This window comes from Harpia harpyja, chromosome 4 (assembly GCF_026419915.1).
Source record: "Harpia harpyja isolate bHarHar1 chromosome 4, bHarHar1 primary haplotype, whole genome shotgun sequence".
NCBI classification, from domain to species: Eukaryota; Metazoa; Chordata; class Aves; order Accipitriformes; family Accipitridae; genus Harpia; species Harpia harpyja.
The window spans coordinates 44,778,842-44,806,804 of record NC_068943.1 but is presented as its reverse complement, the minus strand read 5'-3'; the positions used below and the strand labels follow the sequence as shown (position 1 = coordinate 44,806,804).

Below are 27,963 nucleotides of genomic sequence, written 5' to 3'. Positions count from 1 at the left end.
TGATGTCGAATACTCACGCAGAAGAGCTTCTTGTGATTTGCAAAGTAGGAAAAAATGCTTTCTGCAATGATCCAGGAGGTTAGAACTCAAAAATTATCAGATGTTGGATTAACACATAAAGCAATGTGTTGGAGTGTTTGGTGTCTTGTTTGGTTTATTGGCTATTCTTTTTTCTCCCCAGGAGTAGTGCATGATGTGGCTACTGACAAGTAACACATCTGAACGACTTAAGAGAAAAGGCAGAACAGGCTGAGCTTACTGATCTGCCATAGCTGCCAGCCATTAGGTAGGGTGAGCTTCAGCAGGAGCTCTTGTAGATGGCCCTGGCCTACTGATGGGCTGGGAGAGGAGCAGACCCTTCAAAGAATGTAATTCAGTTGCTGGAGCAATTGTGGTGGATGAGTTGTAACTGATAGATCTGGTTTTGTGCATACACTCCCTCAGCACTCTGCAATGTGGACAACAGTTTTGTGAGGAGAGGTCAGCATCTGGACAGTTAGACTGGGGGTTGCTGTCTGATTCTAGAAGGAAATAAGATGTTTGGTAAAGTTGCATATTCTTAGTGTCTTTTTTTCCCAGCATTTCTGTTTCTTGTTCTAAGGCTGGTACCTGAGCTCTGCTCACAGGCACACATATATCCCTTGTCAATTTTTTCTATTTATGTGGTTTTATCTTAAATGAGCCTGATGTGGCCTCCTAATTAAAGAAAATCTCCACAGCCGTTTTTGCACACAAGAGGGGAAGCTGAGCTAATCCATACCATTGTGAGAGGTTAGGGTGGTTGGAGAAAGTGGCATAGCTTTCAGTGGCATGTTTTTGAAGTGCCATTTATCAGTCTAGTGGCATTTCTGCTTTGTTCCAAGCAAGAATCACATGTCTTTTTTTGAAGTGATGTGTTTGTTTCTCCTTCCAGGTTTTACAGATGGCTCTCAAGTTCCAGAAAGGCCGCCAAAGCCGCTACCACGGAGAATAAATTCTGAGCGGAAAGCAGGGAGCTGCCAAGCAGGCGGAGCCAGCAGTGGGACCAGTGCGTCACTGCAACTCTCCAGTGAGATCGAGAATCTAATGAGCCAAGGTTACTCATATCAGGACATTCAGAAAGCACTGGTCATTGCACATAACAATATTGAAATGGCCAAGAATATTCTCCGGGAGTTTGTTTCCATTTCCTCCCCTGCGCATGTGGCCACATAGCACATTACCTCCACACCTGCAACTTCTGTGGACCAACTGCCTGGGCAGCCGTAGCCCAGCTATGCACCAAAGGGGAAGGGGGTTCCTATAGAGACTTTATGCTGAGGTCAGTCCTGCCTCTTAAGAGAATCAGTTATCAGGTTTTTGTGGTTCCAGATTTCAAAGCAGTGGAATGAAATGGAGCAGAATGGTGTTTTATACAGTGTATGTCTTGGAGTCCTTTACCCCTACCTCTTGTTTGAGAGAACAGATTTATTTCCAGGGTGTTGGTAGAGAAAGGTATCGCAACAAGGGATCCCCGAGCTGATGCCCTGGAGGCTGGGGGGGAGTGTTTTGTGCTGTGAATTCTAAGTGAATGCTCTGAGAAACAAAGTCTCGAGGTCGGTGTGGTGTGTCCTGTGGTTCATGGTACTAGGTTTGGATCTGTTAGCTGCTGTGTGTCTGGCTCAGGCTTTTTAGAGCAGCTGGGAGGTCACTTTCTGCTGGGAATAAGTAGGAGACCTTGGAAGAATCTTCCGATTGCTTCCTGTTTGCCATGGCGTTTTTCCCCCTTGCCTGTAATAATAGCATTTATTGCTTATGGTTCAAGTCCTCCCTTTTTGCCTGGAGATAGCATGACTAGCTTCTGTCAGGCATTTTGATCTTGACAGTGCTGGGAGTTGGATTTCTCTCATATGTGTCCTCTTGCCGGCAGCACTGGCAGCACCAGATTCCAGGCAGCTAGATGTGCTGAAAGTTTTGTGTGTTTTTGAGGGGTGGGAGAGGGTGGGAAGAATTTGAGTGAGAGCAAAGAACTGGCTGCTGCTTCGCTTTTTAGCCTTGAGCATTTTGTGCTTCAATGCTCAAACTTGATTGTGGCACTGCTGGGCTTGAGCAGCCGTCACTGGACACTCCCATGCGCTCTTTCTCTAGGAATGTTGCACCTGGTAAATATGATGTTTTATTTATCTTAATTGCATGGTGGCTGCCGCAGACTACTGGCCTTCATGCCCATTCCATCATCTCCTTCAGAGAACTTTTGTGGGAGCCAGCTGTCTTTGTGCCAGGCTGTTTTGTGGAATTGGTAGATGCAGCTGATGTATTCATTGGTATCTTACCTGCTTTACCAGTAAAAGAAATGCAGCAGTTCTCTGCATGGCTATCAAAACAACATGGGGGCTCTTCTTTCCATTTCCATTACTCTAAGGTATTGCCAGAGCTTATGTTAAAACAGATCTGGGAAACTTCTGTATTTGTAAAATGATCGCACAGCTTTAAAAGTCAGTACTCAGCTGTTACTTGGAAAAAACATGACTTGAATACTCAGCTACTTAACTCTGTTCATATATGCTTGACGTGCAAGAAGTGTATGGTTCTTTTTGAGAGGATGTAAATCAAGTAGGGTACACAGATCACAGCCTGACAGACGAACAAGTGCTCTGTGTACACTGAGAGGCTATTAGACTTTTGAAGCATGTCTAGTATTATTTGTATCTCTCCAAGGGCAGCAGTAGTCACTAGGCAAAGGGTTGCAACTTGAAATGTTGGAGAGATTATGGCAGTTGCATGCAGTTTAGCCTTTTAAAGAATCTAGTAGCTGGGCCCAGATCTCGGATAAACTTGCAATTGGCAGAGAGAACTTAACAAGTATTATCAAAGGGAACTAAGCTTAAAATGTTTGTTTTATGTAGAATATAGGTTTCTCTCTAGATCTACACCTTTATAAATTGATGCAGTGAGTTCCAGGCAGTTTAAAAGCATGAACTGTCCCTCTTTACTCCCTTCCTTTCTGTAGTAAAGAAAATGTTCTCTGAAACTGTAAGGAGATCTCCTGCAACATTTGCAGGCTGTCACCACTGTTGCTATTTTGGGGCCAGGGCTGAAACTTGCAAATGCAGCACACTGATGAGATTTATGTCAGTGGGCATGGTTCTGTGCAATGGTGCAGAGAGAGGTCAGGGGCAGCCAAGAGCAGGGTCTGGCCTTGGTGAAAGTGCTGAGTTGCAGAGAAGGTGATGTCAGTGCATATTGTACTCGGGGAAGAACAACTGTTGTTTTTCCTCTGCCCACGTGTGCAACAGTCAGCAGTATCGTGAACCAGTCCTGCTTTTTCTGTGTGAAGCGCTCTGCCAGTTATACATGGCAGCCTTGGTCAGTGTGTCTGTAGGAGCTTCTAGAGAAGCAAGCCCAGCACTGATGCTGCTGAGGCAGGAACATGGGGCAGCTCTGGCTGTTCTCTCAGTAGATCTGCATGTTACACTTGTAAGCCTGAGCAACCAGTCCTAGTGTATGAGAGTTATTTCCTGGCTTTGTCCTGGAGAACCAGCCTTTTGTGAGGGAGCACTACGGTTTTATTTCCCTCTTTCGTATTCTCTCCAGTGCTGCCACTAGCTCCGTGTTGGGTTTGGAGCCACTTCGTTTCTGACTTGCTGTGTAAACTCAGTGCAAGTGTGTTCAAGTGTGGCACATGACTCTTGCCACTGCCAAGGCTGTGTAAGAGCCAAGTCCAGCCAGCTAGAAAGCCTTAACTCTTGTCTTGCACAGTGTGTGTGATCAGACTAGTGATGACCTGTCCCATACAAGCCCTTTATTACAGGCTTGTTGTAATGTTAAATTAAATCCTGCCTAGCAGAGCTATTACAATCCAGTCTTTGGGGTTTATGTGCTGAGAGACGTTTCTATGGGTATTGTTCCAGATATTAGAGATTAGAGAGAGCAGTCTTTGTGGCATGTATCACTAATTTTTCTGCATGTGTCCTTTCTGTGCACTGTTTGTGTCTCAAACTGATTTAAAAAACTTAAGTCTTGGCTTTTCTTCCTTAGAAATGTAAGCCTTTGCTAGTACCACTGAAGTGCAGCAGAGTCCTGACCATGTCTTATGGCTGTGCTCTGTGAAGTCAATCCAGGCACTGTACAGTGTATTTTTCTTGTTGTTCTTTCAGAAAGGTAAGCCTAAGATTGATTTCTCTTTTTTTTCCCTTCACCTCCTTGATCTTTATTCTTAAGAAGTTAACTTTATGATGCTACTTTAAAAAGAAAAAAAAAAAAAAACCAAATGTCTAGTGCCTTTCTTAAGGGAATGCTGCATTGCTAGGCTGGATTTGAGTATCCATCCCTCTGTGAAAATGAAGAGCCTGAACTAGACAAGCTGTAAAGATGCCTTTGAGTGTGAGACTGCTTTGAAAGGGGTGGAAAGAAGGGGCAAGAAAGATGGGCAATTGTCACTTCAACTTTGACACTGTGTTTTGTAGCATTTCAACTGTGGAGGTTTCCTACTTTACCTGTTACTAACAGTGACTTGTCTGGACTGGTGCTGTACTAAGCTTGGTGTGAAGACAGTAGAATTGTAGGACAGGATTGGTTTTGCTTGTAACAAAATACGAGTTCTGCTCATAAAAAATGCTGGTTTTCCCCCTACCTGTCAACCCTGGACACAAAGCAAGCAGAAAACACTTTGCACAGTAAGAGTTGGGCACAAAATGTGTGGGACCAGTATGCGTCTCTGCACAGCGAGCAGCAGGTAGCTGTGGAAAGCAGGCAAGTATCATCTGTTCTGAACAGGGTTTCTGGCTGACTTAGTATGTTCAATGCCACTGTAGCTGAATGGGAATCTGAAATGAGACATATCCTGCCAGGGGCATGGTAAAACTTGTCTGCTGCACTGCTCTTGCGTGTCTGTCTCTGCAAGTGCTGCAACTTGAGGCATGGAGTGTCTCTGCTGGGATCCAGCAGACTTGCTTTCACTATAAACAGCTTTTCTGCATGCCCTTCACTGAGCCCTTACCTTGGGGGAGCCAGATAGGCTCAGAGTACAGCATGTTGCTTCCTGCACTAGACTGATTACATTACTGTAGCTAATCCTGAGGCAGGGTCATTACTGTAAATGTTTTTTTCAGTTGAGCAAGAAAAAATGCAACTCCCCGTGCACTTTCTTAAAGGTGCCACTTTAAAAATTAGTGGGGAATAAGGACACTTATTTTTAAAGTTCCTAATAGAAACCTTTTTTGAAATTCCCAGTGGGGGAGGAACAGTTGTTCTTTCTCTTGAATGACAAATACCAATTTGTATAATATCAGTGTTAAAAATGTTGAGATTTTCACAAAATATTTTAAAAAATATAATAGTGTCATTAATATAAAAATATAATAGCAGTATTTAATCCTTTCAGATCTGTAAAGAATAAGGAAAAACAGAAGGTAAATATTCTTACAGAGAGTAGCTGAGCTTTAAGGTTCACTTGGTTTAAAGTCCTCATTTTGTTTGCAAATGCATTGTTAATGTTTAGAGGTTATACTAATGTTATTTATTAATTGTTTTCATTCTTGTATGCTGCCCACTAAGAGCTTCTTTGTTTGGGATTTCATTCACCTGTGTCAGTAAAAAGAAAACAAAACAAAGTTTTATTTTTAAATAAAATTTCCTTTGTTGTAGCATATTGTCTGTGTTGTGTTGGTTCTGTGAGCCCTGGAAAAAGAATATCCTGCTCAAGCTTGTCTCAGTCATCTTGTTCAGGGTGCCCAAGTCTGAGATGTTCAGTTAGTCTCCTGGATCTCTTGCAGACTGTGACTGACTTTGTCGCTATTTTAACTCTTACCACAATTATCTGTTAAATTGAAATTCGTATCATGGATACTAACAAACAGAGGGCAGGAAAGATTTATATAAAGTTTATACTAATAAGTCTATTTATAGAGTTAATGTATTCTAACAGCATTGATTAATAGAGTCTGTAATCCATCAGGACATATTAGAGTCTGACATTAACGGGTTTGTTACCATCCATGAACAGAGTCTAAGGGAGTCCATAGGAATCTAGTAAAGTCTGATGGGTTCTGCAGTGTCTGTTGGGGTCTAGCAGATCCTGAAGCGTCAGTCCCACTCTGCTGGAGTCTGTTAGGCTCCATTTGCCTCTCACAGACTCTGTTAGTACATTACTATAGACTCTAAAATACTTTTGTAATAACTGCATAGCATTTCTGTAATTATATATATTACACAATTGTAGAATGCAATTATATATTACATATATGTAATTTTGGATATATTATATATATCCTTTATACATAGATAACATTACTGTTATGCTGGATATGGATGCTTTATAATCTGTTAGATGCTGTTGGAGTCCAATATACCCTGCTGGAGTTTGTGAGACTCTGGGAGGGGGCCTGTGCAAGTATATGACAGAGGACAAGACCCTGTGAGGCTCTAAGAGAGTCTAGTCTGTCAGCCTTGAATCGTGTTCCATAGACACTGGTGGAGTCTGGTGAGCCTATAGCATCCAGGAGAGTCTGGCAGGTTCTGGACTCCAGAGCCTGGAGGCTCTATTAAATGAAATAGGCTTGAGGACAAGCTGACCAGTCCTGACCTGCTTCCCCCCCCGGATATTTGGGGTTAACTGATGTTACTTGGGGCCAAATAAGGACACACAGGTCACATGCAGTCAAGGGAACTCCTCAGACAAGTCACATTGGGGTCAAATGAGGTCAAGTGAACCCTTCAAAGATGTCACTGTGGGGTTAAATGAGGTTAATTAGGGTCAAATGAGGACACGGGTCAATCAAGATCGAGTGAACACCTCAAAGACTCACTGTGGATTAGTTGGGGTCAAATGAGGACATGGGGGTCAACTGAGGTTGAGTGAACCCCTCAAGGAAGTCACCATGGGGTAAGTCTGGTTAATCAGGGTCAGATGAGGTTAACTGGGGTCAAATGGGGGGGGCACATGGGGTTTCTGGTATCAAGACTATCAACCTAGTTAAATGGAGTCAAAGGAATCAGATGGGTCACACAGGGTCCTGTGGTGTCATCCATAATGTGAACTATGTCTTAGTATCTGATCCATGGTTATTATGACCTATTGGAGGTGTTAGTACAGTTAGCTAGTGCTGTCTGATGGATTCTAACAAGTCAGTGTATTGACACAGTTGTCTGTGTTTATTATCATTGACCCTAGCTGTTGGCATAGCTATGTTATAGACTCAGATAACAGTGCAACAGAATTAGATTTATTTATTAGGGGGTTATGAGTATCTATCATAGCTAGTAAAACAATTCTCTGTTAGAACTCAACAGATTCTAATACTGCAATTATCAATGAGTATTAGTATCTACAGAAGCTACTAATAGTTATTACAGTTATTGGTATCAACTGGAATCCACTAACAGAGTTGATTTTATTATTATTAGTGTTAATGATAGCTACTATAAACAGACAATTCTGTTTATTGATTATAATAGACCAGAATATTACAGCTATCAGCTAACAGCTACTGTAGACACTAATAGTTACTAACAGTATTTCAATTTTTAGAATTGATTCTATTAAAACAATGGTCTATTAGTAATTATTAGCATGTACAGCAGTGAGTAGCAAAGTTTTCTTGTAGATTCTAATAATAGATACTTTATAGGTTGAAATAGCTACTTATTATTACTTCCTACTATAGATACTAATACATAGTCCTATTAGATTCTAACAATAGTTATCTATGACTAGCAGTCACAGTAGCTGGTCCTAAAATTATCTATCAGACTCTATCAGAATGTAGTTGTAGATTTGTCGGTTTATTAGTATCTACAACAGCTGGCAATAAGATTTTCTTTGATAATCTACCAGTATCTAATAATACTTATTCATTAAGTAGTTATTAGTATCTATATTAGCTAGAAATAAAATAGTCTAGTAGAATTTATAACAGAATCTACTTATAGAATTATCAATAGTAGTTATTAATGCAATTATCTATTAGACTGATTAGAATTCATGAATGGAATGTCTTAGTACACTTAATAGCTAGCCATATAATTTTGTCTCAATTTATCAGAATCTTTTAACAGAATTATCTATTCATATCTGTATTAGTACTACTGTAATTATCTATTAAAAGCTATTACTATTAGCATCTAATAAATTAACTACCTATTTGTATTTAGTATCTATAGTAGCTATTAATACAATTACTAATTAAAATGTATTAGACTATATCAATAAGAATTATCTGTTAGGATCTAGAGTACCTAATATATGAGTAACAGTTATAATCTATTAGAATTCTTTAAGGGAAAAATCCATTAATATCTATTAGTATCTATAGTAGCTATCAATTATCTACTATAATGTCTTGTTACCTATTAGAATCTATTATCTATAAGTAGTTATTAGTATCTATATTAAGCTATTAATACAACTATCTAATAGATTCTACTGTTAGGATCTACTGAAGTCTATTGACAGTATTACCTTTTAGTATCTACCATCACTAGTAATATAATTATATATTACAATCTGATACTACAATTATCTATTAGAATACATTAGTAGATTTATAAGTATTGGTAGTTATTAGTGTCTGTATTAGCTGTTAATGAAATCACCTATTAGAATCTATAGAATTATCTGTTACCAGCTACAGGGGGTATAAACATGTCATCTGTTAGAACCTCAACAGGATTATTGACTAATAGCTATCTGCAACTTATTAGCCATTACCTGCTGCTACCTCTTAGTATTTGGTATCAGACTTGTCCACCACCTGTTAACAGCACCATCTATTACCAGTGAACAGAATACATTTTCCTGCCCTAGCCACAGTGCAAAGGCAGGTTAAGCCAACACTGTTCTGCTGGCTTCATCTGGGAAACAAAGGGCCATTTCTGGCACAAGCCACACCACAGCAGCATGTGCTGCTGCAGGTGCCTTGTTGAGAGCAGCTGGGCTGAGACCCTGGGGCAGCAGCCACCAGCTCTCTGCAACCTTCAGCAGCATCCCAAGGGCTGGAGGCTTGAGCTGACACTCATCTGCGATTTAAGCCCGTTTCCTAGCTGAAAGTCCCACTGTTGTGGAAGCAAAGCTAAAGGTGGGAGTGCGTAGTGCCACTGTGCTGGCCTTGGTAACCTGCTCCTGGGGAAGGAGCCTTGAAATTGAGCAGGGACAGGGGAGACACACTGCCCTTACCTTTCTCATGGGGCAGCTGCTAGGCTAGCAGGAACAAACTCAGAACCAGGCTTTGAACTTTGTACTTTATTTTCACATATATAAAAAAAACCTTGCAAGTATCAGACAAAACTTCTGGAAATTTACACACAATCCAACAAAAATATATATAAACCAAAGCTTTTGCTTCAACAACACTTGTAGCTCATGAGTATAGCTCACTGCTTGTTAGGCACTGGCCGCCAGGCTGCTGCACAGCTCCCTGCTACCAGCAGAGGATGCTGGGGGTGCGCAAGGGGACACCTCTCCTGTCACCTGGGGTTAGCCTCAGCCCCTTGCCCAAGGGCTGGGGGGACATAGGCTTGTGGACAGCATAGCACTGAGAGTAGTGACTTTGGGGAAAAGAGAGGCTGTAGGGGGCTCATCTCTCTAGGAGAAGGCAGGAGAGCAAGCCATATTTGCAGGCAGAGGGCTGGGACAGGCCACAGCAGCAGAAGCTAAAGGCAGGCTGCTTGGCCATCTTCCTGCTCCACCACTCACCTGCTGTAGCACCAGCCTGGCTGTGGGGCCAGGGGTGCCACCAAAGCACAGCAGTAAATCAGTTTTACCTGGGGCTGGTAATTGTTCAGCACAAAAAAACCCCTGAGACATCGCCAACTGGCCCTGGCCTAATACTCCTTAGTTTTACGTTTGGGGGAGGCTTTGGGACCAGCTGTTGCCAGCAGCTGTGCAGCCCCCCCAAAAGCAATCCAATTCCCTAGGGAGTGAGGAGAGGGAAAGCCTCCCCCTCACATCAGCAAGGCTACGCTACAAACCAGAGAACCTAAGCCCGTCATATGCCCAAGAGACAGGTGCCCCTGTTCTTGCTCTGCTAGGTACTTGCCCCCAGTAGGATCACAGCTACCCATCATGGAGCTCCCTACCTGCACAGCACCACCAGGACATGCTGGGCTAAACCAACAAGACAAGAAACAGTTCAAAGAAAAAGCAAAGCACTAACACCTCCCCAGCAGCTGGCAAACGCTACTCTAACACACCACTTCCATTCTTCGCTCGTCTATAACCTGCACACCCCTACATCTAAGGTGCCTGGGACATCCCAAAAGTAAAAGTAACATTTCACCAGCTTTTCTGATCAAGTTTAGGGTAAAACACATCAAAACCTTCCCATACACATACAGGACAAATCTCCTGAAAAAGCCTCAAAACCTTCCACCATGTAGCTTAATGGGATATTTCTTTCTAATATTGCTGTTGGCTTCTCTGTAGTAGTAAGCAAGTCCAGCTTTGCTGCTGCTAAGTCGACAACCTGCAAGCCCACGGTTGAGGTAACGGACAGGTGAGTCAGGGGGGTGTCCCCCGCATGTTGGGGCTCAGCACTGTGATGCAGTAATCGTCTCTGGCCATGCTCCCCAGGTACTGGAGCAGGGGTGGGACAAGGCAATCCAAGAGCAGGAAAGGTTTGAAGGAAGAAAGCACTTAGTAGATTCCCTCTCTAGTTTCTCAGATCGATGTATTTCTCGCTCTTCAGTCCACCAAAACAGAAAGGGGGGGGGGGGGGGGGGAAGTATAGTTAGAAGTGAACATAAAACCAGGTCCTCCACTTCAGGTGTCTGTGTGACAGACAGCAATGTGATAGGGGAGAGCCACTGGCCTGGGCCACCCTGCAGTGGCTGAGCATCTGCCCAGGGCAAGGGTTGAGTGCAAGCTGCAAGGGCAGCAGGACTAGGGTAGGGTTATCTCTTGGCCTAAGGCAAATAAAACTGCAATGTGCTCAGGTGCCACATCCTATGGCTCCGCAAGACACACAAGCCCTGCCTTAGCACAGTGACAGTCCAGCACCAATATTGTGAATGCTTGCTCGAGCCTACAGTTTTTATTAACCCCAGGTGAGAGAGAAGCACACAGCCCAGGAGACTCATTTCATCCTGCACTGAGAGCTTTGGCTCAGAGATGCCTGAGCAGGGCCCATTCCTACAGCCTCCACTCTGACTCCTGGCCAGAGATATTTATGTAGTTCCTCCTCCCAGAGCCCCCAGGGAGCCCGGCTCCTGCTCCAGGGAGCATGGAAGGAGGCAGAGCCAAGCAGGCTGGGCCAGGGGCTGGCACAGAGCAGAGCTGCATGTGCACAGGGGAGGGCTGCTCCTACACCCTTGGAGCAGAGAGCCAAGGCTTTGTCACCTCCCCTCTCTCCCACAGCCCCCCTCGAGCGCTGATGATGGATGATGGACGCCCATGCAGGGGGGGGAGTGCTGGGAGAGGAGCTTGCAGAGAGGAGAAAAGCATTACCTTGATGCACCCCCCTACGTTCCTCACCTCCGCTCCCAGCCCCGGGAGCAGCCCTTCTCTGGGGAATGGCAGTGCACGACGCTCTGTCCTACCTGGTCAGCGGCAGGTCTCTTCTCGCCGTTGGCACCCTGCAGGAGCCCCGCCTCTTCGGAAAGTTTATCTGACTTAACTTCAACTACAATCTTGTCTTTACGTGCCTCTGGCTTTGTGCTAGGGGAGGGAGGTGACAATTTTGAGACATGTTTGTGATACCAAAGAGGGCACGTGGCCAGATGAACGAGGCCAAGCCCTGGGGCTCCTTCTCAGGGGATGCTCTGGAGTGGGGCCAGGGGTGAAAGAGGCTCCAGCTCAGTGAAAGCTTTGGGCTGCCCAGCCCCTCCCTGGGTAGGGTGGTCCCTTGGCTGCTCTACCACTCTGCTGTCCTCCTCATCACCTCGCTGCATGGACAGGGTTAGCAGTGCAGACCCCAGGCTGTGGGAAGCTGGAAGCACTGCTGAGACCCCAGCACGGTGCCCCCTGAGGCTGCACTATTGCCTCCCTCTGTGTTGGGCAGGGAGCGGCTGGTGCAATGAGATGGGAAGCATGAGTAATGGCAAGCACCTCTGGCCCCAAGGGCTCCCTGGGAAAGCGGGCGGCAGTGCTTACATGTCCTGTTTCCCAGCGCGGCCACATGGGATCTTGCCTTTCTTGTGGAGGAAGTAGATGACAGACCCCAGCACAGCCACCACGAGGATGCAGACAATGATCGCCACAATGATCACCCCTTTGCTCTCTGGTGTCTTTTGATCTAAACACAATGGGAGAGGAAGAAGTTAATGTCTGTCCCACCCTGATGCTCTCCAACTTCTGCATTACTGCACCCCCCTGGGGGCAAGAAAAGGACCCCTTCCCCCAAGAAAGCGCAAGGGGGGGGACTCCAATTCCTAGTGCTTCTCCAGTCCCCTGCAGGATGCAGATATCAGTACAAAAACGCTCCGTTAGGGCAGTTTCTGTACGAATAAACTTTGCATTCTGCTCCCGGCTGCCATGCCCCTGTGCACCATAGGAAGATGGCTTCCAGGGTTTCCTGAAAGACATCAGGCCATCCCTTTGCTTCCTTGCCCAGCGGTCCTGAGCTGCAGGAAGCTGCCCTTGATGGCCTTACTGGGCTACAGCTGAGGACAATCAGGCAACTTTCACATTGCTGCAGAAATAGGTGGAGACAGAGCAGCTTGGACCCTGCAGCTTGGCAGGGAGAGGGGAGCAGTAAGAGATGCAGTGCAAGAGCCAGCAGCCAAGGCTCCCTCCCCAGGCCAGAAGTGAGCATAACTCCCATTGGTGGCATGCTCCCACCAGACCCTGGGCTGATGGATGCATGCACCCAGTGTGGTGCAAAGACTTACCTTTTCTGATGGACTCCACTGGCGGAGCGGGAAGGGAGGGAAAGAGACAGAGCTCAGCCACACCACGGCAGCACAGCACACACAGCACCTGTGCGAGGGGGACTAACACTTCTCTGGGTTCCCAGGGCAGAGGACAGTGCCCAAGACTCACCCAGTAGCTGGATGTGCTTCTCACTGATACCCAGCGCGTTGGAGACCCTGCACATGGCTCCCGCCTGCAGCAGGTCGTGGTTCACACGCACCGTCAGGTTGCTGGCGATATGCTGATTTTCAACATATTCATGAGCCTGCAAGGCAGGGAGGCAGCAAGGGATTCAGTGCCCGAGGCAACGCACAGCCCTTCTGAGAGACCATGGCCTGGACCCAGCACCCTCCCCAGCTCTCACCGTCCCGTTGACATTCCAGTGGACAGAGGGCCTGGGGAAAGCAATGGCCTTGCAGGTCAGGTTCACCACCTCATCCTGCCGCACGTACAGCGGGGAGCTGATGGCGACAATCCGCGGCTTCCCTGTGGGGAGGGCACATCAAGGACCTGTGGCTCTCGGGGAGGGGAACAGGGCTGATGCTGGGCAGGACAGGGCTCATCACTCTGGCAGGGCAGCATGTCCGCACACACGCCAGTTCTTACCCTGAACAGCCACAGCCACCTGCTTGCTCTGCTCCAGCCCCGGCACACTTGGTGCAATCACCTTGCAGCTGAAGTTGCTGGAGGTTTCGAAGGTGAGGTTGCTCAGGAAGAGCTGGTTCCCTTCTCCGACCTTCCTGCCCTGTTGGGAAGGGATACCCCCCAGCAATGAGCCCCAAGCACCAGGCCCTTCTGCGCCCAGCTCCCCAGGCTCTGCAGCTGTCCCAAAGGGGCTCAGCCCTCCCTCCTATGCACAGCGAGGGATCCTGCAAGCACAGGACCTCCCTGCGGTACTGAACAGGAGGTGAAGAGGTAGAGATGGACAATGCAGGTCCATGGAAGGGGGAATCCTACCCCTGTGCCCTCTCAGGAAAGACAGAGCAAGCTCCCAGCTCTGCCCAGTTTGCTGCAAAGCCCAGGCTCACTGAGCCTGAGTGCGACAGTACCTCAATGCCTGCTCACCTTCTCATCCCTCCACTGGTAGTCCAGGGCCACAGGGCTGTGGGCATCACAGCTCAGCCTCACACTATCCCCTTCCTGAAGGGGTGAAGACGGCTCCATCTTCACATGGACCCCTTCAATGTCTAGAAGAGGGATGGAGACCAGGGCAGGATGAGCAGGAGGGACAAGGCACTCACCACAAGGTCCACAGGGCCCGTCTCCCCGCCTTACAGTTCACAACAAGCTCCACATCCTTCTCTAGCTGTCTCATATCGTCCAAGTCCAGGGTCTGGCATCTGTATAGGCCGCTGCTGCTCTTTTTCACATCATGCAGGTTCAGCACGCCACTGTTGGTGTCTGCCAGCGATGACAGGTCCTGCCAGCTGTCCTCCAGCTGCAGGCAGTGGGGAAAAAGCAGAGCCCTGAGTCCCACACAGGCACCCTCCATCCCAGTGTCTGCACTGCACTCCCTAGGGCCCTCCAGGCAGAGGACAAGGAACAGGCCAGGACACGAGATGTCTGCCAAGGGAGAGGTGCCTAGGTCCCCTCTGGCCTCACCCCTCTCTTATAGAAGCTGAAGACCGGTGCTGGGTTCCCATCAGCCTCGCAGACCAGCTTCACGTCATCCCCTTCCTTCACCAGTGCCGAGGACGGCATGACCTGCAGCTTCACGTGTTCCGCAGGGTCTGTGGGAGGAGGGAGTGGGAAGGGTCAGTGCGGAGCCCCGCCACAGAGCACTGGGCAGCAGGCACAGCCCCCAGCCCGACTCACAAAAGACAGTGACGTTGACTCGCCGCGACTCCACAGCATGCCTCTGTCCCCGCAGCCAGTAGTGCACAGTGCAGTGGTAGAGGGAATTGCGGTCCTCCCGGGTGACGTGGGCAAAGAGGGTGCTGCTCACCGTGTACAGCCCGCTCGACTCACGGGTCAGCGTGGCCGGGATCTTCACCACTACAGGGGACACAGCTGCTGTTCCCAGCCCGCGGGGAGGCCGCGGGAGAGAGGAGGGCTCCCTTGGGAGGACAGGGCTCCTTTGGGCTGCCACAGGCTGCCAGTCCCCAGCCGATGAGGCCCTGGATATCACAAGTGCCCCAGCTCCTCTCCCGAGCAGCCAGGTGCGGTTCCCCATCCCCATCCCCATCCAACTCACTCTTCTCCTCCGGCTGCAGCTGCTCCCCATTCTTGTGCCACGTGATGTTGGGGGGTGGGAAGCCATTCTTGCTCACACAGTGGGCAATCTGTGGCAGCAGAGAGAGCCTTGAGCACAGGGTGCCCCCATGGGGAGAAGGGAGCCTGGCACAGCTGGGAGCCTCCCTCCCCGCCACGTGGGGCCTCTCCTCACCTGTGGGATGTCACTGCTCTGCACAGAGATGCCTGCCGGGTTGGCCCCAATCTCAGGGGCCTCGGGGACCTCTGGAAAGAGAAGCCGCCCCACGTGTATTAGGAGGGATGGGACGGGATCCCCCGCTGGCCCCGCAGAGCGGATGCGCAGCCGTGGTGCCCTCCTGCCCAATCACTCACTGTAGACGTGGAGCTCAGTGCGGTTCTCGCCCACGCCGTGGCTGCCCGCCCCGACCTGGCACACAAAGGTCCTGGCATCCTGCATCGTCACCCTGCTGATGGAGAGGGCGTTGTCCTCCCCCACCGACAGCCGCCCCTTGTAGTCCACGTTCTCCTCCAGAATCTTGCTGCCTGTGATGCGGCACAGCCTCACCCGGTTGTTGCGGTCGATCTGCAAGGCGAAGGGTCGAGGCCGGGCTGATGGGGAGCCTGGGAGAAAGCCCCGGGCTAGCTGCCACCCCAGTCCACCACCCACCACTCCTCTCCCAGGCCAGCACTCACGTAAGACCAGTTAAGGTAGGTGTAGGAACCATTTCCAGGGATGTAGAAGTTGCACTCGATCCTGGCTGTGCCCCCGCTCTCCACTTCGACCACTGCCGGCATGGAGACTTCCAGCTTGCTGGCTGCAGCTGCGGGACAGAGCCCATCAGAGGCGGGAAGCACGGAGAAGCCCCCGTGTCTGAGCCAGTGAGAGAGCTGAGCCCAGGCCTGTCCCCCCTCCATCCCCCAAAGGGCATGGGGCAGAGCTGTGTCCTGTGCCGGCATCCCCCAAGCACCACGTCCCAGCCCAGTGGGACTGCCAGCCAGGAGCACGGCCCCGCTCCCGCCACCACACTGCCTTCTGCATCCCCAGAGAGCCCGTGGGCTCAGGCCACCAACCCTGTTCCCAGAGAGGCAAGCCATGCTCGCACCACCAGTCTCCCCAGGACACCGGGAGACAACCACCCACCCCACTGCTATTGCAGTCCCCGCCAGACCTGCCCTCCCCACGGCATCCCAGCCTTGCTGAAATGAGCAGCAGGGCCTGTGAGCCCCCAAATCCCTCTGCACACCACCGAGGTGTGGAGCAGCTGCACCCTGCCCAGGGATGGGTAAGGGAAGGGGCTGTTTCTCCACAGCCCACAAGCAAACAGATCGCCTTGCTGGCTGCCTTAATCTGAGCCCAGGGTAGTGCTGATCCCCCTCACACTCCAGAGCACACATCCACACCTCCAGTCCAAGCCAGCATCCCAGACCAGCACCTACCACACCTCACTGGCCCCAAGGGCCAGGCAAGGATGTGTCAGGAGGTTAGCAGGGGAAGGGACTGGGTGCTGGAGACTGAAGCTGGCAGCACAAAGGCTGCACCTTCCCGTGGCCCGGGACAAGAGCCCTGACGTCAGCCTGTGTGGCCCCTGCAGCGGCCCCGGGAGCTGGGACATGAATGAGGCGCTGTGTTCCTCTGCAGTGGGATGGGGCACACAGGGCAGCAGCTCAGGAGGGGTGCCCCAGCCAGCTGCAGCTGCCTGCTGCTCCCTTCTCCCTTCCGGGCAACAGAGCCCTTTGGGGAGGCAGCACACCCCCGACCACCATGGCCATGGTGCAGCCGGGACTCCCAGGTCCCTCTCCAAACTCCGACCCTGCCACCTGGACAGCAACCCAGAACCCAGCAGTCGGAGCATCCACCCCTGCAGCATACCCAAGGCAAGCCCCTCGCTGCTCCTCTGCTCCCTGCCCATAAAGCAAGCCCAGCACTGCCTGCCCATAGCATGGGTGGCACCAGGGATCCGCATCCCCGCTGAGCAGAGCCTGTCCACCCTGGCACCCCACCTTCCCTCCCAGCCCAGCTGCCCACTCGCCTGCAGCAGTAATGGAGCTCCTGGCCACGCTCCAGAGCAGCAGGGGAAGGTAATGGCTATCGATCCAGGACAGGGAACAGAGCAGCTTCCCAAGGGGCTGGGGGCAGAACAGCCCCAGCCAGGCATGGCAGAGACAAGGGCTGCGTCACAGCAACGCTGGGAGTGCCGTCACCGCCAGCCCTGCAGGTGCCAAAGCAGGGGGGGTCTGCATGCCCTGGGCTGGCAGGCAGCCCTGCAGGAGGGGACAGCGGTCTGTCCCCCAGCAACAGGGCCAGCCAGCTGGGCACCCACAGCCCAGCCCAGGTATGGGAGCTGGGGACAAGAGGCTGGAGGAAGCCAGCTGTGTCAACAGCTCCCCTGATAGTAGTGCTTGGTAACAGTCACAGAGCCTTGCAAATGAGGCAACTTCAAAGGGCAATGCTGTGCCCACAAAATACTCTTTGTCTGGAGTGGGTACATAGTGGCAGAGCCTCAACACGCAGCCAGGAGCCCTTGTGCCACAGCAAAAGCCCCGGCTCACAAGACTAGCCACCTCAGGGCGCCCCAACAGCCAGCTTTTGGTCCTCACCCATCCCAGCAGCAAAGCACAGTTGGCACTAAGCAAAGGTGGATGAGCAAAGCACTGCACAGGAAAGGAGGTGCTAGAAAAACAGGTGAAAGCCCCAGAGATAAGCATGCACTGGAGTCAGGAAACTGGACTGAGCACACACAGGAACAGATTACTTTGCACCAGAGGCACCTGCCCACCTGCACAGCCACGACTTGGCTGCCTGGTGCAGCTGAGCACCTGCAGACTTGGGCAAGCCTGGGGCTGGGGTGCACCCCAGCTGCCCCCCTGCACCCTCCTCTGAGCCCTGACACTTCTGGGCTGCAGGCAGCCAAGCCAGGCTTTGCCCTCCCCAACACTTTTAGACCTTCAGCATGGGCCACAGACAGAGCCAGCCCCTGGGAGAGGGAGAGCTGCTGGCCCGCCCCGCTGACCCCCTCGGCATGAGAGCCCTCATCCAGGCAGCTAAGCAGCCGAAACCATGAGCTCAGAGCTGGAGAATGGCTGGCATCTGGGGCTGGCATGAAGCACACATCCCTCCCACCCATCCACTGCCCTTGAGGAGGTGGACATGGATGCTGCAGCCCCCACGCTGCCTGCAATAAGGGCTCACTGCTCCCCACCTCCTCTGGGGCAGGCTGGATACTAGTCCTCCCTCAGGCTGGAAGGAGAACCAGCGACACCGCAAGTGCAGCTAGCTGGGGGCACAAGGCCCCCCACAACCCTGGGGACACAAGGCTTCCTCCTGCAGCTCCAAGACCCCACAGCCTGCCAGGTGAGCGAGCAGGCTAGAGAGGCACTGGGTGCAGGCACCCTGCCATAGCAGGCTCTGGGGACATGGCAATCCTCTCTTGCGCCCAGCACAGCTGCAGACCCTGGTTTGCTGGGGGAACCTGGGCAGGGCTGGACACCCATCAGCTGCGCATGGAGCAGCCCAGCTGCAGAGCTGAGCTCCAGCCTGCACCGTGCACCCCAAGCGCCTGGCACAGCTCCAGCAGGAGACCTAGAGTTCTGGAGAGAACGTCTGCAGCAAGCAAGCAGGGAAAGGAGGAGAGCCCCCGTGCCTTTCCATCTGGCTGGCGGACAGCCGGCCGCCAGCCAGAGCTCCACAAGAACAAAGATTTGCTTTTAGAGCCGGGGAAGGGGGTGGAGAGTAGCACAGCCCCTCCGCCAGCCTCCTGCAGAGCTGAGGTGTGTGGGGAGCCGGCAAGGAGTGCGGCTACGTTGGCGGCGCAGAGCCCCCAGCACTGAGCAGCGAGAGGAGGGGTACCACAGGGGTCTGGAGCCGCACGTGGGATGCCAGAGGTTTCCGCGGGCTTCTGTTCCCCTCTCAGGGAAACTAGCTGCGGCCAGATCCCGCCTGCTCCCAGCACACACACACACGCTGCCCTCCTCTACCTTGGCAAGGCCACCCTTCCCACACAGATCCCTGAGCCGGGGTGCCCCAGCTCCCACGGAGCAGGATCACCTGCACCCCTTCTTCCTCACAGAGAGGAGAAACAGGGTGCAGAGCCCCAGCCCTGCAGCAAGCAGGGCCACCACTGCCCATGCCCAACAGCCTCCGCCCCTGCCCAGCCCTTGCTGGGCTGGGGATGGAGAGTGCGCCAAGGCTCTGCTGCAGCAGGGACCAGCACCTTGCACCCCCAAACCAACCCCACCACCCCGTCAGGACCCAGCCACGTGCACCAAGAGAGGAAAGGCTCACAACCCCAGCCCTGCAGCCAGGTGACAACATCCACGAAGACCTCTGCAACAGCCAGAGACTGCAGTGCAGAAGGGGCCGGGGTGGTACCGGCGGCCCCAGTGTGGGCTCAGCCCCCCCGCCCCGGCGAGCCCCCCGCTCCACCTGGGAATGGCTTGGCTGTGGCCCCTCATGCTTCTGGGAAGCATCAAGCCTTTCGCCGTGGCTGGGCTTGCAAACACACCAATGCTGCCAACCAATAAACTCGCCGCTCGGCACATGTGCTGTGAGGAAGGGGATCCCAGCACCGGCCGGGGGTGGAAGCAGCCTGCCTTTGGCTCGGGCACTCCGCTCTCCCGCAGAGCCAACGCCTTGGCCAGATCAGCTTCCCCAGCGCCTGGGGCCACCTCCACAGCATGGCTGGGCAGGGACAAGGCGAGAAGGCAGCAGGGAGCAGCCAGCGCACCGGGGCCACTCCCTGGCCCCCGGCGAGAGGAGGGCATGCTGCCGGGAGCAGGGCAGGGCAGGAAATGCAGCCCCCCCCTCCCCGAGGGTACAGATGGACTGGAAAGAGGATAAAAAAAGAAAGCGTGAAAAAAGCCAAGAGAAACACAGCGCTCGGGGAAAAAACTCCTTAGAAGGAAAGGGGTGGATGCTTCCTAAGAGCGCGACCAATTCACCCTGCCGCACACTGAACACACGTGCGGGCACCCCTGCACCCTGCCCCTCACCGCCCTCGCCTCTGCCCCACGGAGCACGGCCCCAGGAGCCTGCCTGGCACGCGCCACCCTACCTGGCCACAGGGCCAGCCTCCCCGGGGACGCGGAGGCTAGCCCTCGCCCTCCCCCTCCCGAGCCTTAGGGGGGGGCTGCAAAAGGCTCCTGAGAGCAGAATGGGGCACTCCCGGCTGCCCCACACCCAGACCCACCCCCGCCGCCGTCGCGGAGCCCCGGAGACGTGCAGGCGAGGAGAGAGGCTCGAGAGGGCTGCTCCCACCTAGGCTCCCCCGGCACCACGATTTTAGCATTCCTGGCCCCAAGCCAGGCAGCGTCCGAAGGGCGTCAGCTCTGCTGGCTGCCTGCCCTGGCCCCAGAGCAGCTCTGCAGGGAAGACCCCACCGGCTGCCGCCCCTCGCCTCCTCGGAGCGCGCAGCCGGGCGCCGGGAAGGGACCGGGCAGGGGCAGGGGCCGGGCCGCGGGCAGAGGCCGGCAGACCCCAGCACGGCACGGCACACACACCACACCCCCCACCCCCGCTGCCGGAGCGGCGGCCCGCTGCAGCCCGGCGCTTCCCGGGCAGCGGCGAGAGAGGAGCCGGCAGCAGCACGGGGCGAAAAGGCATCCCCTGCCCAGGGACGGCGGAGCCCCGCGTCCCGTCCCGCAGGCCGTTGCAGCCGCGGCCCCCGCCCGCCCCCCGGCACCGACGGCACTACTCACCGCAGCAGAGCAGGAGGCAGCAGCCCCAGCCCAGGGCGAGCCCGGCCACCCACCGCCCCCCAGCCATGCCCGCCGCTGCCGGCCGCAACTGAGCGGGACCGTGGGCTGACGTCAGGCGGCAGCGGCGGCGGTGTAGGAGGAGGAGGAAGGAGCAGGGCCTGCCCACCGCCCGCGGCCGCTTATCACCCCCCAGCGGCAGCCGGCCGGCCCGCCCCCCGACCTCCCCAACACCCACACCCACCCCACACAACGCCCCGGCACGGGCCGTTTTCTGGCATTTCCAGCTTTGCTGGAGGGGCTCGTTCCAGCTTTGCTCGCCGACCTGCAGTCTGCCAGGTCCTGCCTGCCCGGGCTTGCACAGGCTGATCGGAGCAGACTGCAGGGCGCTGGAGGGGGGGAATCGCTAGCAGACCCAGCGGAGGGGGCAGAGGTGTAGGGTCGGGCTGGATTCCACAGGGGCTTGGGGAATGCCGGGAAGGGGGATAGTCCCTGAGAGTCCCACTTCCAGGGGTCAGTGGATCCGGCTGGCGGTGCTTTGGGGCAGGATTTTCTGACCCGCTCCCCTGCTCAGCCCCGCACCGCCCCAAAGCCCAGCCACAGCTTCTGGGTTGCCTTTGAACCCACACAAGCGGACTCAAAAATCAGGGGACCAGACCTCTCTTTGTCATTGCCTGGGCTCTGAGAGGCACCTGGGGAGGGGACTGCGGGGTCCTCAGGGAGCAGCAGGGACGCGAGGGTGGTGCCGTCCCAGGCAGGTCACCCAGGTCCGCGGGGTTTGCGCCCCGGGCCCTGCTCCGCCTCAGTCTCCCCGCATGCGGTGGCCCCAGCCCCGCGGGGAGGCTCTCTGCAAAGCCCCGTCCCTGTCTCCGAGGCAGGGCCCCAGGGCACGTCCCCCCCCTCTCCGTTGTGCACAGCAAGCCGCGGCCCGAACCCCCGCGCAGCTGTTGAATGGGGCGGCTGTGGAAAAGCCGTTAGTTGCGGTGGCCGGCCAGGCGCCGGCCCGGGGGCAGAGGGGCTCTCACGGCTGCACAAGGCCGCTATTATCCAGGGGTAATCACCCAGCCCAAACAGCCCAGCCCCTAGGCAGGCCCTCGCACAGGCCTGGGGGAGCACAACAAATCTCCCCAGGTGGTGCGAGTTGCCCACAGCCAACCATGCAGAACACCTGGGTCCAGTGCCCTGCCCCGTCGCAGCCTGGCTCTGCACCTCAGTTTCCCCCTGGGTCAATCAGAGCCAGAGGGGCTGTGTTGGAGGACAAAGCACTGGGGGGGGGGGGGTTTCTCCTTCAAAGCCCTTCTGCCTCCCATACTCTTGCTCTCCATTCACACAGGACTCCTGAAGCTCGCTGACTCGCATTCACCCCGCCTGAGGACAGGCCCATGGCTGCCCCAGCATCTCCCAGGAGCAGCGAGAGCACTCTCCTCCAGCTCTCGGCCCAGGGGCTCTGAACCTTTGCATATTCTTTTCTCCCCTCCGCTTGCTTTTCCTGCAGTGTGAGCTGCTCTCCAGGCCCTGGACAGCATGGGCTGCATCTCTCCAACCACCCTGAGCCGCTCTGGGGCAGGGTTGCAGGTTTTCCTGAGCCACAGCATTCCTCCCAGGCATCCCCAAGCTCCTCCCGTACAGCCAGCCCCTCCAGCCCCAGCAATCCTGTGCTGGCCCCCAGCCCCAGGCCCGCTCCCCTGCCGGTACCATGCGGCAGCCCTTCCCATGCCCTTCACCTGCCTCGTCTGCGTGCCTGGCCTGCCACCCCCCCCTCCAACATTTTCCCAGCCAAATAGACTTGATGATTCACCAGAAATGATTAAATTTTTTCCCCATGAGATTAGCTGCTTAAAATGGCAATGCTGAGTGATAAGGCTTGTAGCCCTCGCATTGCCGGTGCAGAAGGGGAGGCCTCCTCTCAGGCGCCACGTTCACTGGAAGGAACAAGTGCAAGGGAGCTGTGCCATCATGCGCAGGCTGCTTGTGAGCTGCTCTCCAGCCCCACAGCTGCAGTGTGGGATGCTCTTGCAGACAAAGGTGGCAGGAGCTCGCTGTCTGCAGTGGGAACAGCCACCCCCTGAGAGGGTGCCCAGGCCTTGGGGACCCCTTGACAACATCCTCACCACACTTTCTCTCCAAAGGGCAGGATGCAACACTTGACGAGCCTCAGGCTCTGCTCCCCTTAGAGGAGGCAAAGGGATGTTCCATTTTGCACAAAACCCCCCTGATTTAAGCCCTGCAATTGCCACTCTGCAAGGGAAGAGGGCCCAAGGGGTCCCACTTTCCCGCAGGAAAGCAGCCACCAAGTCAAAAAAACCAAGCGGGAGAACCCAGATGACACACTGCTGGTGCATTTTGTTCTGGTGCTAACTTTTATTCTGTGTTAAAAATAAAGCAAAATGTTGCTAATAAAACCTCCGCAGAAAATTCCCAGCAGTTGGAAAGGGCAATGCCCCTCCCTGGAGAAAACAGGCTAGCCAACCGCTGTGGTGGGGAGCATGCCACCCTGAAACAGCCTCCCGCTGTTACTGCAGCGGCCGTGCCTCCAGTTCTACTTTTCAGACCTTTTAACTTTGAAAAAAACCTCTTTTTTTTCCCCTACCGAACTAATGGTTCTGGGGAAGACGGGAAGGATTTGAAAGCAAGGCCCTGCTGCCCTCACAGCTGGCGTGAAATTGCCCCGCGGCGCTGTGTGCGGCACCCAGGGGGCTTGGGGTCTCTGCGTGGGGAGCACAGCGGGCTGGCCACCTTCATCTTCCCTCTCTGCTGCCTTATCTCACGCCTTCTTATTTATTTGCTTGCTTAATGGATTTGGCTTCGGCCCCCGTTCACTGCTATGCAAACAAACAGTGTGGATTAGGCTCCCGTGTCCTGGTCCCACACACACAGCCAGGGTGGGAAGGTCAGGGCTCCCACGTCCCCCCCCCAGCCGAGACATGGAGCCACTCTCACTCTGATAGCCGAAGGAATACGAGTGTCCGGGGCCCCCACAGCTCCCAGCGCTCTCCTCCTTCCACCCTGCTGCCATGTCTCAGGTGAGAGGCTGTGCCCGGGCAGGTGGCTCTGCCCCAGGGAGCAGTGGGGCTTGCCGGCCCCTGGCAGAGCTGCCAGACAGCCGCTCCTCTCTGCTGGAAACCTGGGGACTGCAGGACAGCTTGCGGGCACAGCCTGCCTGGGGCAGGACTGATTACCCTGGTGTTATCTGAGCATCACAGGTTGCAGGCACGATCTGGGAGTGTGTAATTGCATTTGCCTTTCTCTGGCTCCCGCCGAGCCTGGCTCTCCGCAGCCAGAGGGGAGCGATGGCCAGCGTGCAGAGGAGGCATGGGGCCTGGGGCTGAGCACAGGCTGCATCCCAGCACACATCTCAGCCCCTTCCACCTTTCCCTGCCCTCCCAGTGAGACCCCTGGGGCTCGGCTGGGTCCTGCCGATGCTGCTGGAGGGAGCTGGCGCCAGTGTGGGCCGTGCCGGCAGGCAGCACTCTGCTCTGCTGCCTGTGCACGCCCTGACATGCTGCTCAGCATGCCCCCGGTGGGGATGGGCACCCTGTGCCTTCCCCAGCCCCTGCAGCCCCCAACCATGCCGATGGGGCCCAGAGCAGCCCGGGTGGCTCAGGAGGGGTCTGCGGGGTACCGGGGGTGCCCTGTGTGCCAGCTGTCTTCCAGTACGCTCCCTGCCTGCGCCGGTGAGCAATGAGCTGTCGGCTGGTGCCGGCTTCCTGCGCAGCTCCAGGGTGGATGAAAGGCAGCCGTGCAGGGCGGAAGACGGCTGCCGCGTCCGCCCAGGCCTGCACCTCTTCACACAACACTGTCAGGGCCGAGAGGGGCCCTGCTCCCCGGGGAAGGGACGGGATGCGGGCCAGGGCCGTGCTTTCCCACACCGCCCGGGAACGGCCAGCCGCTTCCCCGCCGCTGGGGCACAGCAGTGCTGAGGCTCACTACCTCTGGGCAGAAACCCCCCAGGGCATCTTCCCACCGGTCCCTGGTGCTGCATTTTGGGGTGCTTTAGAGCTCATGCAATGCATTGCAGTCTGGGGTAAGTACAGGGACCTGCCTGGGCTGTCTGACCTCTGGCTCCCCATTCCCTGGGTGGAAGACCACGAGGGGTGGGGTATCAGATGTGCCATGAGGGCAAAGCTGCCTTGGGGTACCTCCACCCCATCTCTGTCCACCTCTGGGAGCCCTTTTGGATGCCTCTGTTGTACAGCTCAGGAAAAAGCCTTCTTCCACCCCCCCCTTCCTCGGCTGGGCTCCCAGCGGCTTCTTTGTGTCTCTCCTCTCCTTCCTCTCCTCTTCTGCAAAGCATGGCTACGGGGCCTTTGTTTAGGAGCGGGAGCCGGGTGAGGGGCTGGGTGGGTGGAAGAAGGAAGGACTTGAGCGGAAGGGGGAAGGAAGGTGACATCTGGATTTCTGTGCCAGAAGAGCGCGATCTCCCGGGGCAGCTGCACAGAAATGGCGGGGTGCTCAGCAGATCCAGAGCAGTGGCAAAGCCCCAAAGAAGAGCCAAGCTGGTGAGGGTCACCCAGCCCCACGTCATGCAAAGCACAGGCATCTGTCCTGGTGATGATGCCGCTGTCAGAGGATGGACCCAAAAGCCCCAGGGCTCCAGCTCCCCTGCGAGGGCTGGCTTGTGGCATGCAAGTGACAGGGGTTTGGTCACGCTCCGCAGGGAGCAGCTCAGGGGTGGCGAGGAAGGCTGTGGAGCAGTGCAGCCCTCCCCTTGAGCCCTGCCCTGGGGGCCAGACCCTCGCTGTGTGTGGGGTGGACGGACAAGGATAGCTGGGGGAGCAAGCATGCCTGGGGAAACCTTAGCCAGTTGACGGCTACCGCCAAGGCGCAGGGGGAGGGAGTCCTCCACCCAGGGCTGGCACGTCACTTGACATCCCAGGGGTACAGGCTCCCCACGACCCAGAGCAGGTGCAGCCCTGGGACAGCGTGCAAACAGCCACGTACTGTCCTCTCACTCGCATGTAGGGAGCCAGGCTGGGCTGGTCACGTATGTGTCCCAGCCCTGGGGCAGTGCTGCCTCGGTGCGAGGGCAGGCGCTGGGGCTGTTTGGGACGGGGGTTGATGGGGCAGCAGGGGGAAGCTGGGAGCCCGGGGACAACTATTTATAAACCAGCCTTTTCCTTCGGAAGACTTCCGAGTTCATCTCTCCCTCAGCACCAGCCGGAAAAAGGCCCCATTGTCTTGGCGCCAGATGGGACAGGGCCGGGCACTCACCCACACAATGGGGTGGATTATGCGCCCGGCCGGTGGGGGTCCGGCAGCAGGACGCCCCGGAGGAGCAGCTGCCGCTAGCACCCGTGCAGCAGCCCCGCGGCATGGGCTGCCCCACGGCATGGGCTGCTTGGCCGAGAGGGAGGCAGGCAGGGGTCACGGCCGCACTCATTTGTCACCTCTGCTAACGCCACAGCTCTCGTGCCACAGCTCCCCGGAGGAACGGGCGGGAGGAACGCCCCAGCCCTGCACTCCATGTTACCCAGCTTTCCTGGCTTGCTGCGGTGTCGCTGAGCGGCATGCTCCTCACAGCCAAGGAAGGGAGGAGAAGCCAGCACAGGGGCCCAGCACCCCCCCCAGCGCTTGCCTGTGGCCCCAGGCGGTGAAGTCTTCATCCTGGCTTTGTCTGCAGGTCTTGGGGCTTCCCCGGGACAGCTCATTAGGAGCAACTGCAAGAAAGCATAATGAGAGATTAGTCCCAGGCAGGTGGTGAGGCCAGCCCCAGCTTTGGGGGAGCCCCTCTCACACCCATGGGCTGTGGAGGATCCCTTTGGAGGGCTCTGGGGAAGGCTCCCTGCTGCTGTGAGGGCACAGGGAGTAGGAGTGACAGCAGAGAAGGGCTGCCTGGGAGAAGGCAGCAAGCAGAGTGCAGTCCCCGTGCTACCTCCCCACGCCACTGGCCCTGCACCCTGCTCGGCCCCACAGCATCAGGGACACGCCAGAACACCAGGGCCCAGGGGAAATGTGGGGCTGGCCAGGCTGAGCAGGGATTTCTCCTTGCAGGACTTTCCCATGGAAGAGGACTTGCTTTTCCCAGGGCCGTCTGGCTGGGCTCCAGGAGAAGAGAGATATCCCAGCTCCGTTCGTGGGGAACCACACAGACCTCCAGAAACACGGCGGGCAGCCCTTGTGCTCCCACTCTTCCACCAGTCTGCAGGGTGAACAAAGGCAGGGAAGGTGCCCACTGCCAGGCACACTGGGGGACATGGGTGCCCTCCGGCTCCCAAGCCTTCTCACGGGCTCTCCCCGGCAGCCCTGGTCATGTGGCACACAGGGTGGATGCCGGCGGTTGTTCCATGCCAGCAGGGACGCGTGCGGTGGGGGATACCATCCCCTACACCTCCAAGGCTAGGCAAAGGCCAGAGGAAGAGCAAGCCACGCCATCCTGGAGCTGAGCCCGAGTGGGGACAAGGGACTTTCCTGGAGCGGATGCACCGGAATAAGCTATTGTTCCAGCCTGGCCTGCAAGCACAGGGGCTGCAGGCACCCACTGCCACGCTGAGGCACCTGCCCGGCCCTCAACAAGGGCATCTTGAGGGGACCCGAGGTAAAGCTGCTGGCAGCACCCAGGAGGACCGTACTGGCTGGCTTCTCCCAGGCACCAGGGCTGCCAGGGGTCTGCAGGTGAGGGCACCCTGGGGATGGTCCCAGCTTCCCCGGGCCAGCTGTGAGTGTGCTGGGAGTGCTGGCGTGATGCCAGCAGGACCCGCACCCCAGAAACACTCTTCCTGCCTGAGGGCAGCGGCAGGGCAGGATGTACCCATGCAGCAAGGGCCTAGGGAGGCAGGGGAAGATGCTGGGGCTGGGGAAGCTGCATGTCCCCCTGCAGAGGAAGGCCCGGAGGGAGCCATGTTGGTCCCCAGCACCATCTCCCAACTCCGTGGCCACAGGCTGTGCTTCCAGCCCTTTGTCTGCCCCAATTTTCCCGTTCCACTGCCACCCGCAGCCTGTTCCCAGCCAGTCTGCTGGGACCTGCCCAGGGTGTGATGCAAGGCACCCTTAGTGCTGCTAGCCTGGCCCCAGGCTCCACACAGCCTGGATCCCAGAGCACAGGGTCCTGATCCGCCCCCCAAGCATGCTGGGCTCCAGAGAGCTCCTCAAGCACCATGACACCCAGCCCCGGGGTTGTTCCCTCCCTCCCTCTGCTTCCAGCTAAAAGCCACAAGGATACAGCGGCTCCAAGGGCCGAGGCAGCCCTACGGCTTGTTTCCTGTGGCTGCTCTGTTTTCCCGAAATGCAGGGCAGCTAGCTGCCTGGCTGCAGTGAGCTCAGCACCGGGAAGGCAGCTC

At 55.2% G+C, this 27,963-nt stretch overlaps 2 protein-coding genes across 10 annotated transcripts in view; one reads left to right on the top strand and one right to left on the bottom strand.

The window, feature by feature from the left end:
• The window catches only part of CBL (Cbl proto-oncogene), a 45,479-nt gene extending 39,873 nt beyond the window's left edge, over positions 1-5,606 (top strand). For 3 of the 4 annotated variants that reach the window (XM_052786541.1, XM_052786543.1, XM_052786545.1), the window contains one exon: positions 914-5,606. In XM_052786541.1, the coding sequence (XP_052642501.1) occupies positions 914-1,194 (281 nt within the window). In that variant the 3' untranslated portion in view covers positions 1,195-5,606. The remainder of the gene's footprint in view (positions 1-913) is intronic. The other variant, XM_052786542.1, reaches the window with a different exon arrangement.
• A 3,575-nt stretch (positions 5,607-9,181) lies between these two features.
• On the bottom strand, positions 9,182-26,894 carry MCAM (melanoma cell adhesion molecule). Of its 6 annotated transcripts, none has more exons than XM_052786533.1 (16): positions 26,157-26,894; positions 15,689-15,816; positions 15,368-15,578; positions 15,189-15,259; positions 14,997-15,084; positions 14,618-14,797; positions 14,405-14,532; positions 14,078-14,240; positions 13,868-13,989; positions 13,409-13,547; positions 13,167-13,288; positions 12,932-13,067; positions 12,781-12,798; positions 12,044-12,185; positions 11,491-11,608; positions 9,182-10,634 (listed from the first exon to the last, which is right to left on the bottom strand). In XM_052786533.1, exons 1-16 carry the CDS (start codon positions 26,332-26,334, stop codon positions 10,605-10,607), a joined length of 1,974 nt encoding a protein of 657 aa, XP_052642493.1. In that variant the 5' UTR covers positions 26,335-26,894; the 3' UTR covers positions 9,182-10,604. The 6 variants fall into 6 exon arrangements, with proteins under 6 accessions (XP_052642493.1, XP_052642496.1, XP_052642497.1 ...); XM_052786536.1 differs by lacking the exon at positions 26,157-26,894 and adding an exon at positions 20,690-20,794; XM_052786537.1 differs by lacking the exon at positions 11,491-11,608.
• Between the last annotated feature and the right edge of the window lie 1,069 nt (positions 26,895-27,963).

Excerpts from the sequence above, each read along its gene's own strand:
- MCAM (XM_052786533.1), bottom strand. The coding sequence starts at position 26,334 with ATGAGCTGTCCCGGGGAAGCCCCAAGACCTGCAGACAAAGCCAGGATG. Across the intron at positions 14,798-14,996 it reads GCTGCAGCCGGAGGAGAAGA|TGGTGAAGATCCCGGCCACG; the intron begins GTGAGTTGGATG and ends TGTCCCCTGTAG. Across the intron at positions 13,289-13,408 it reads GGTGGCTGTGGCTGTTCAGG|GGAAGCCGCGGATTGTCGCC; the intron begins GTAAGAACTGGC and ends CCCTCCCCACAG.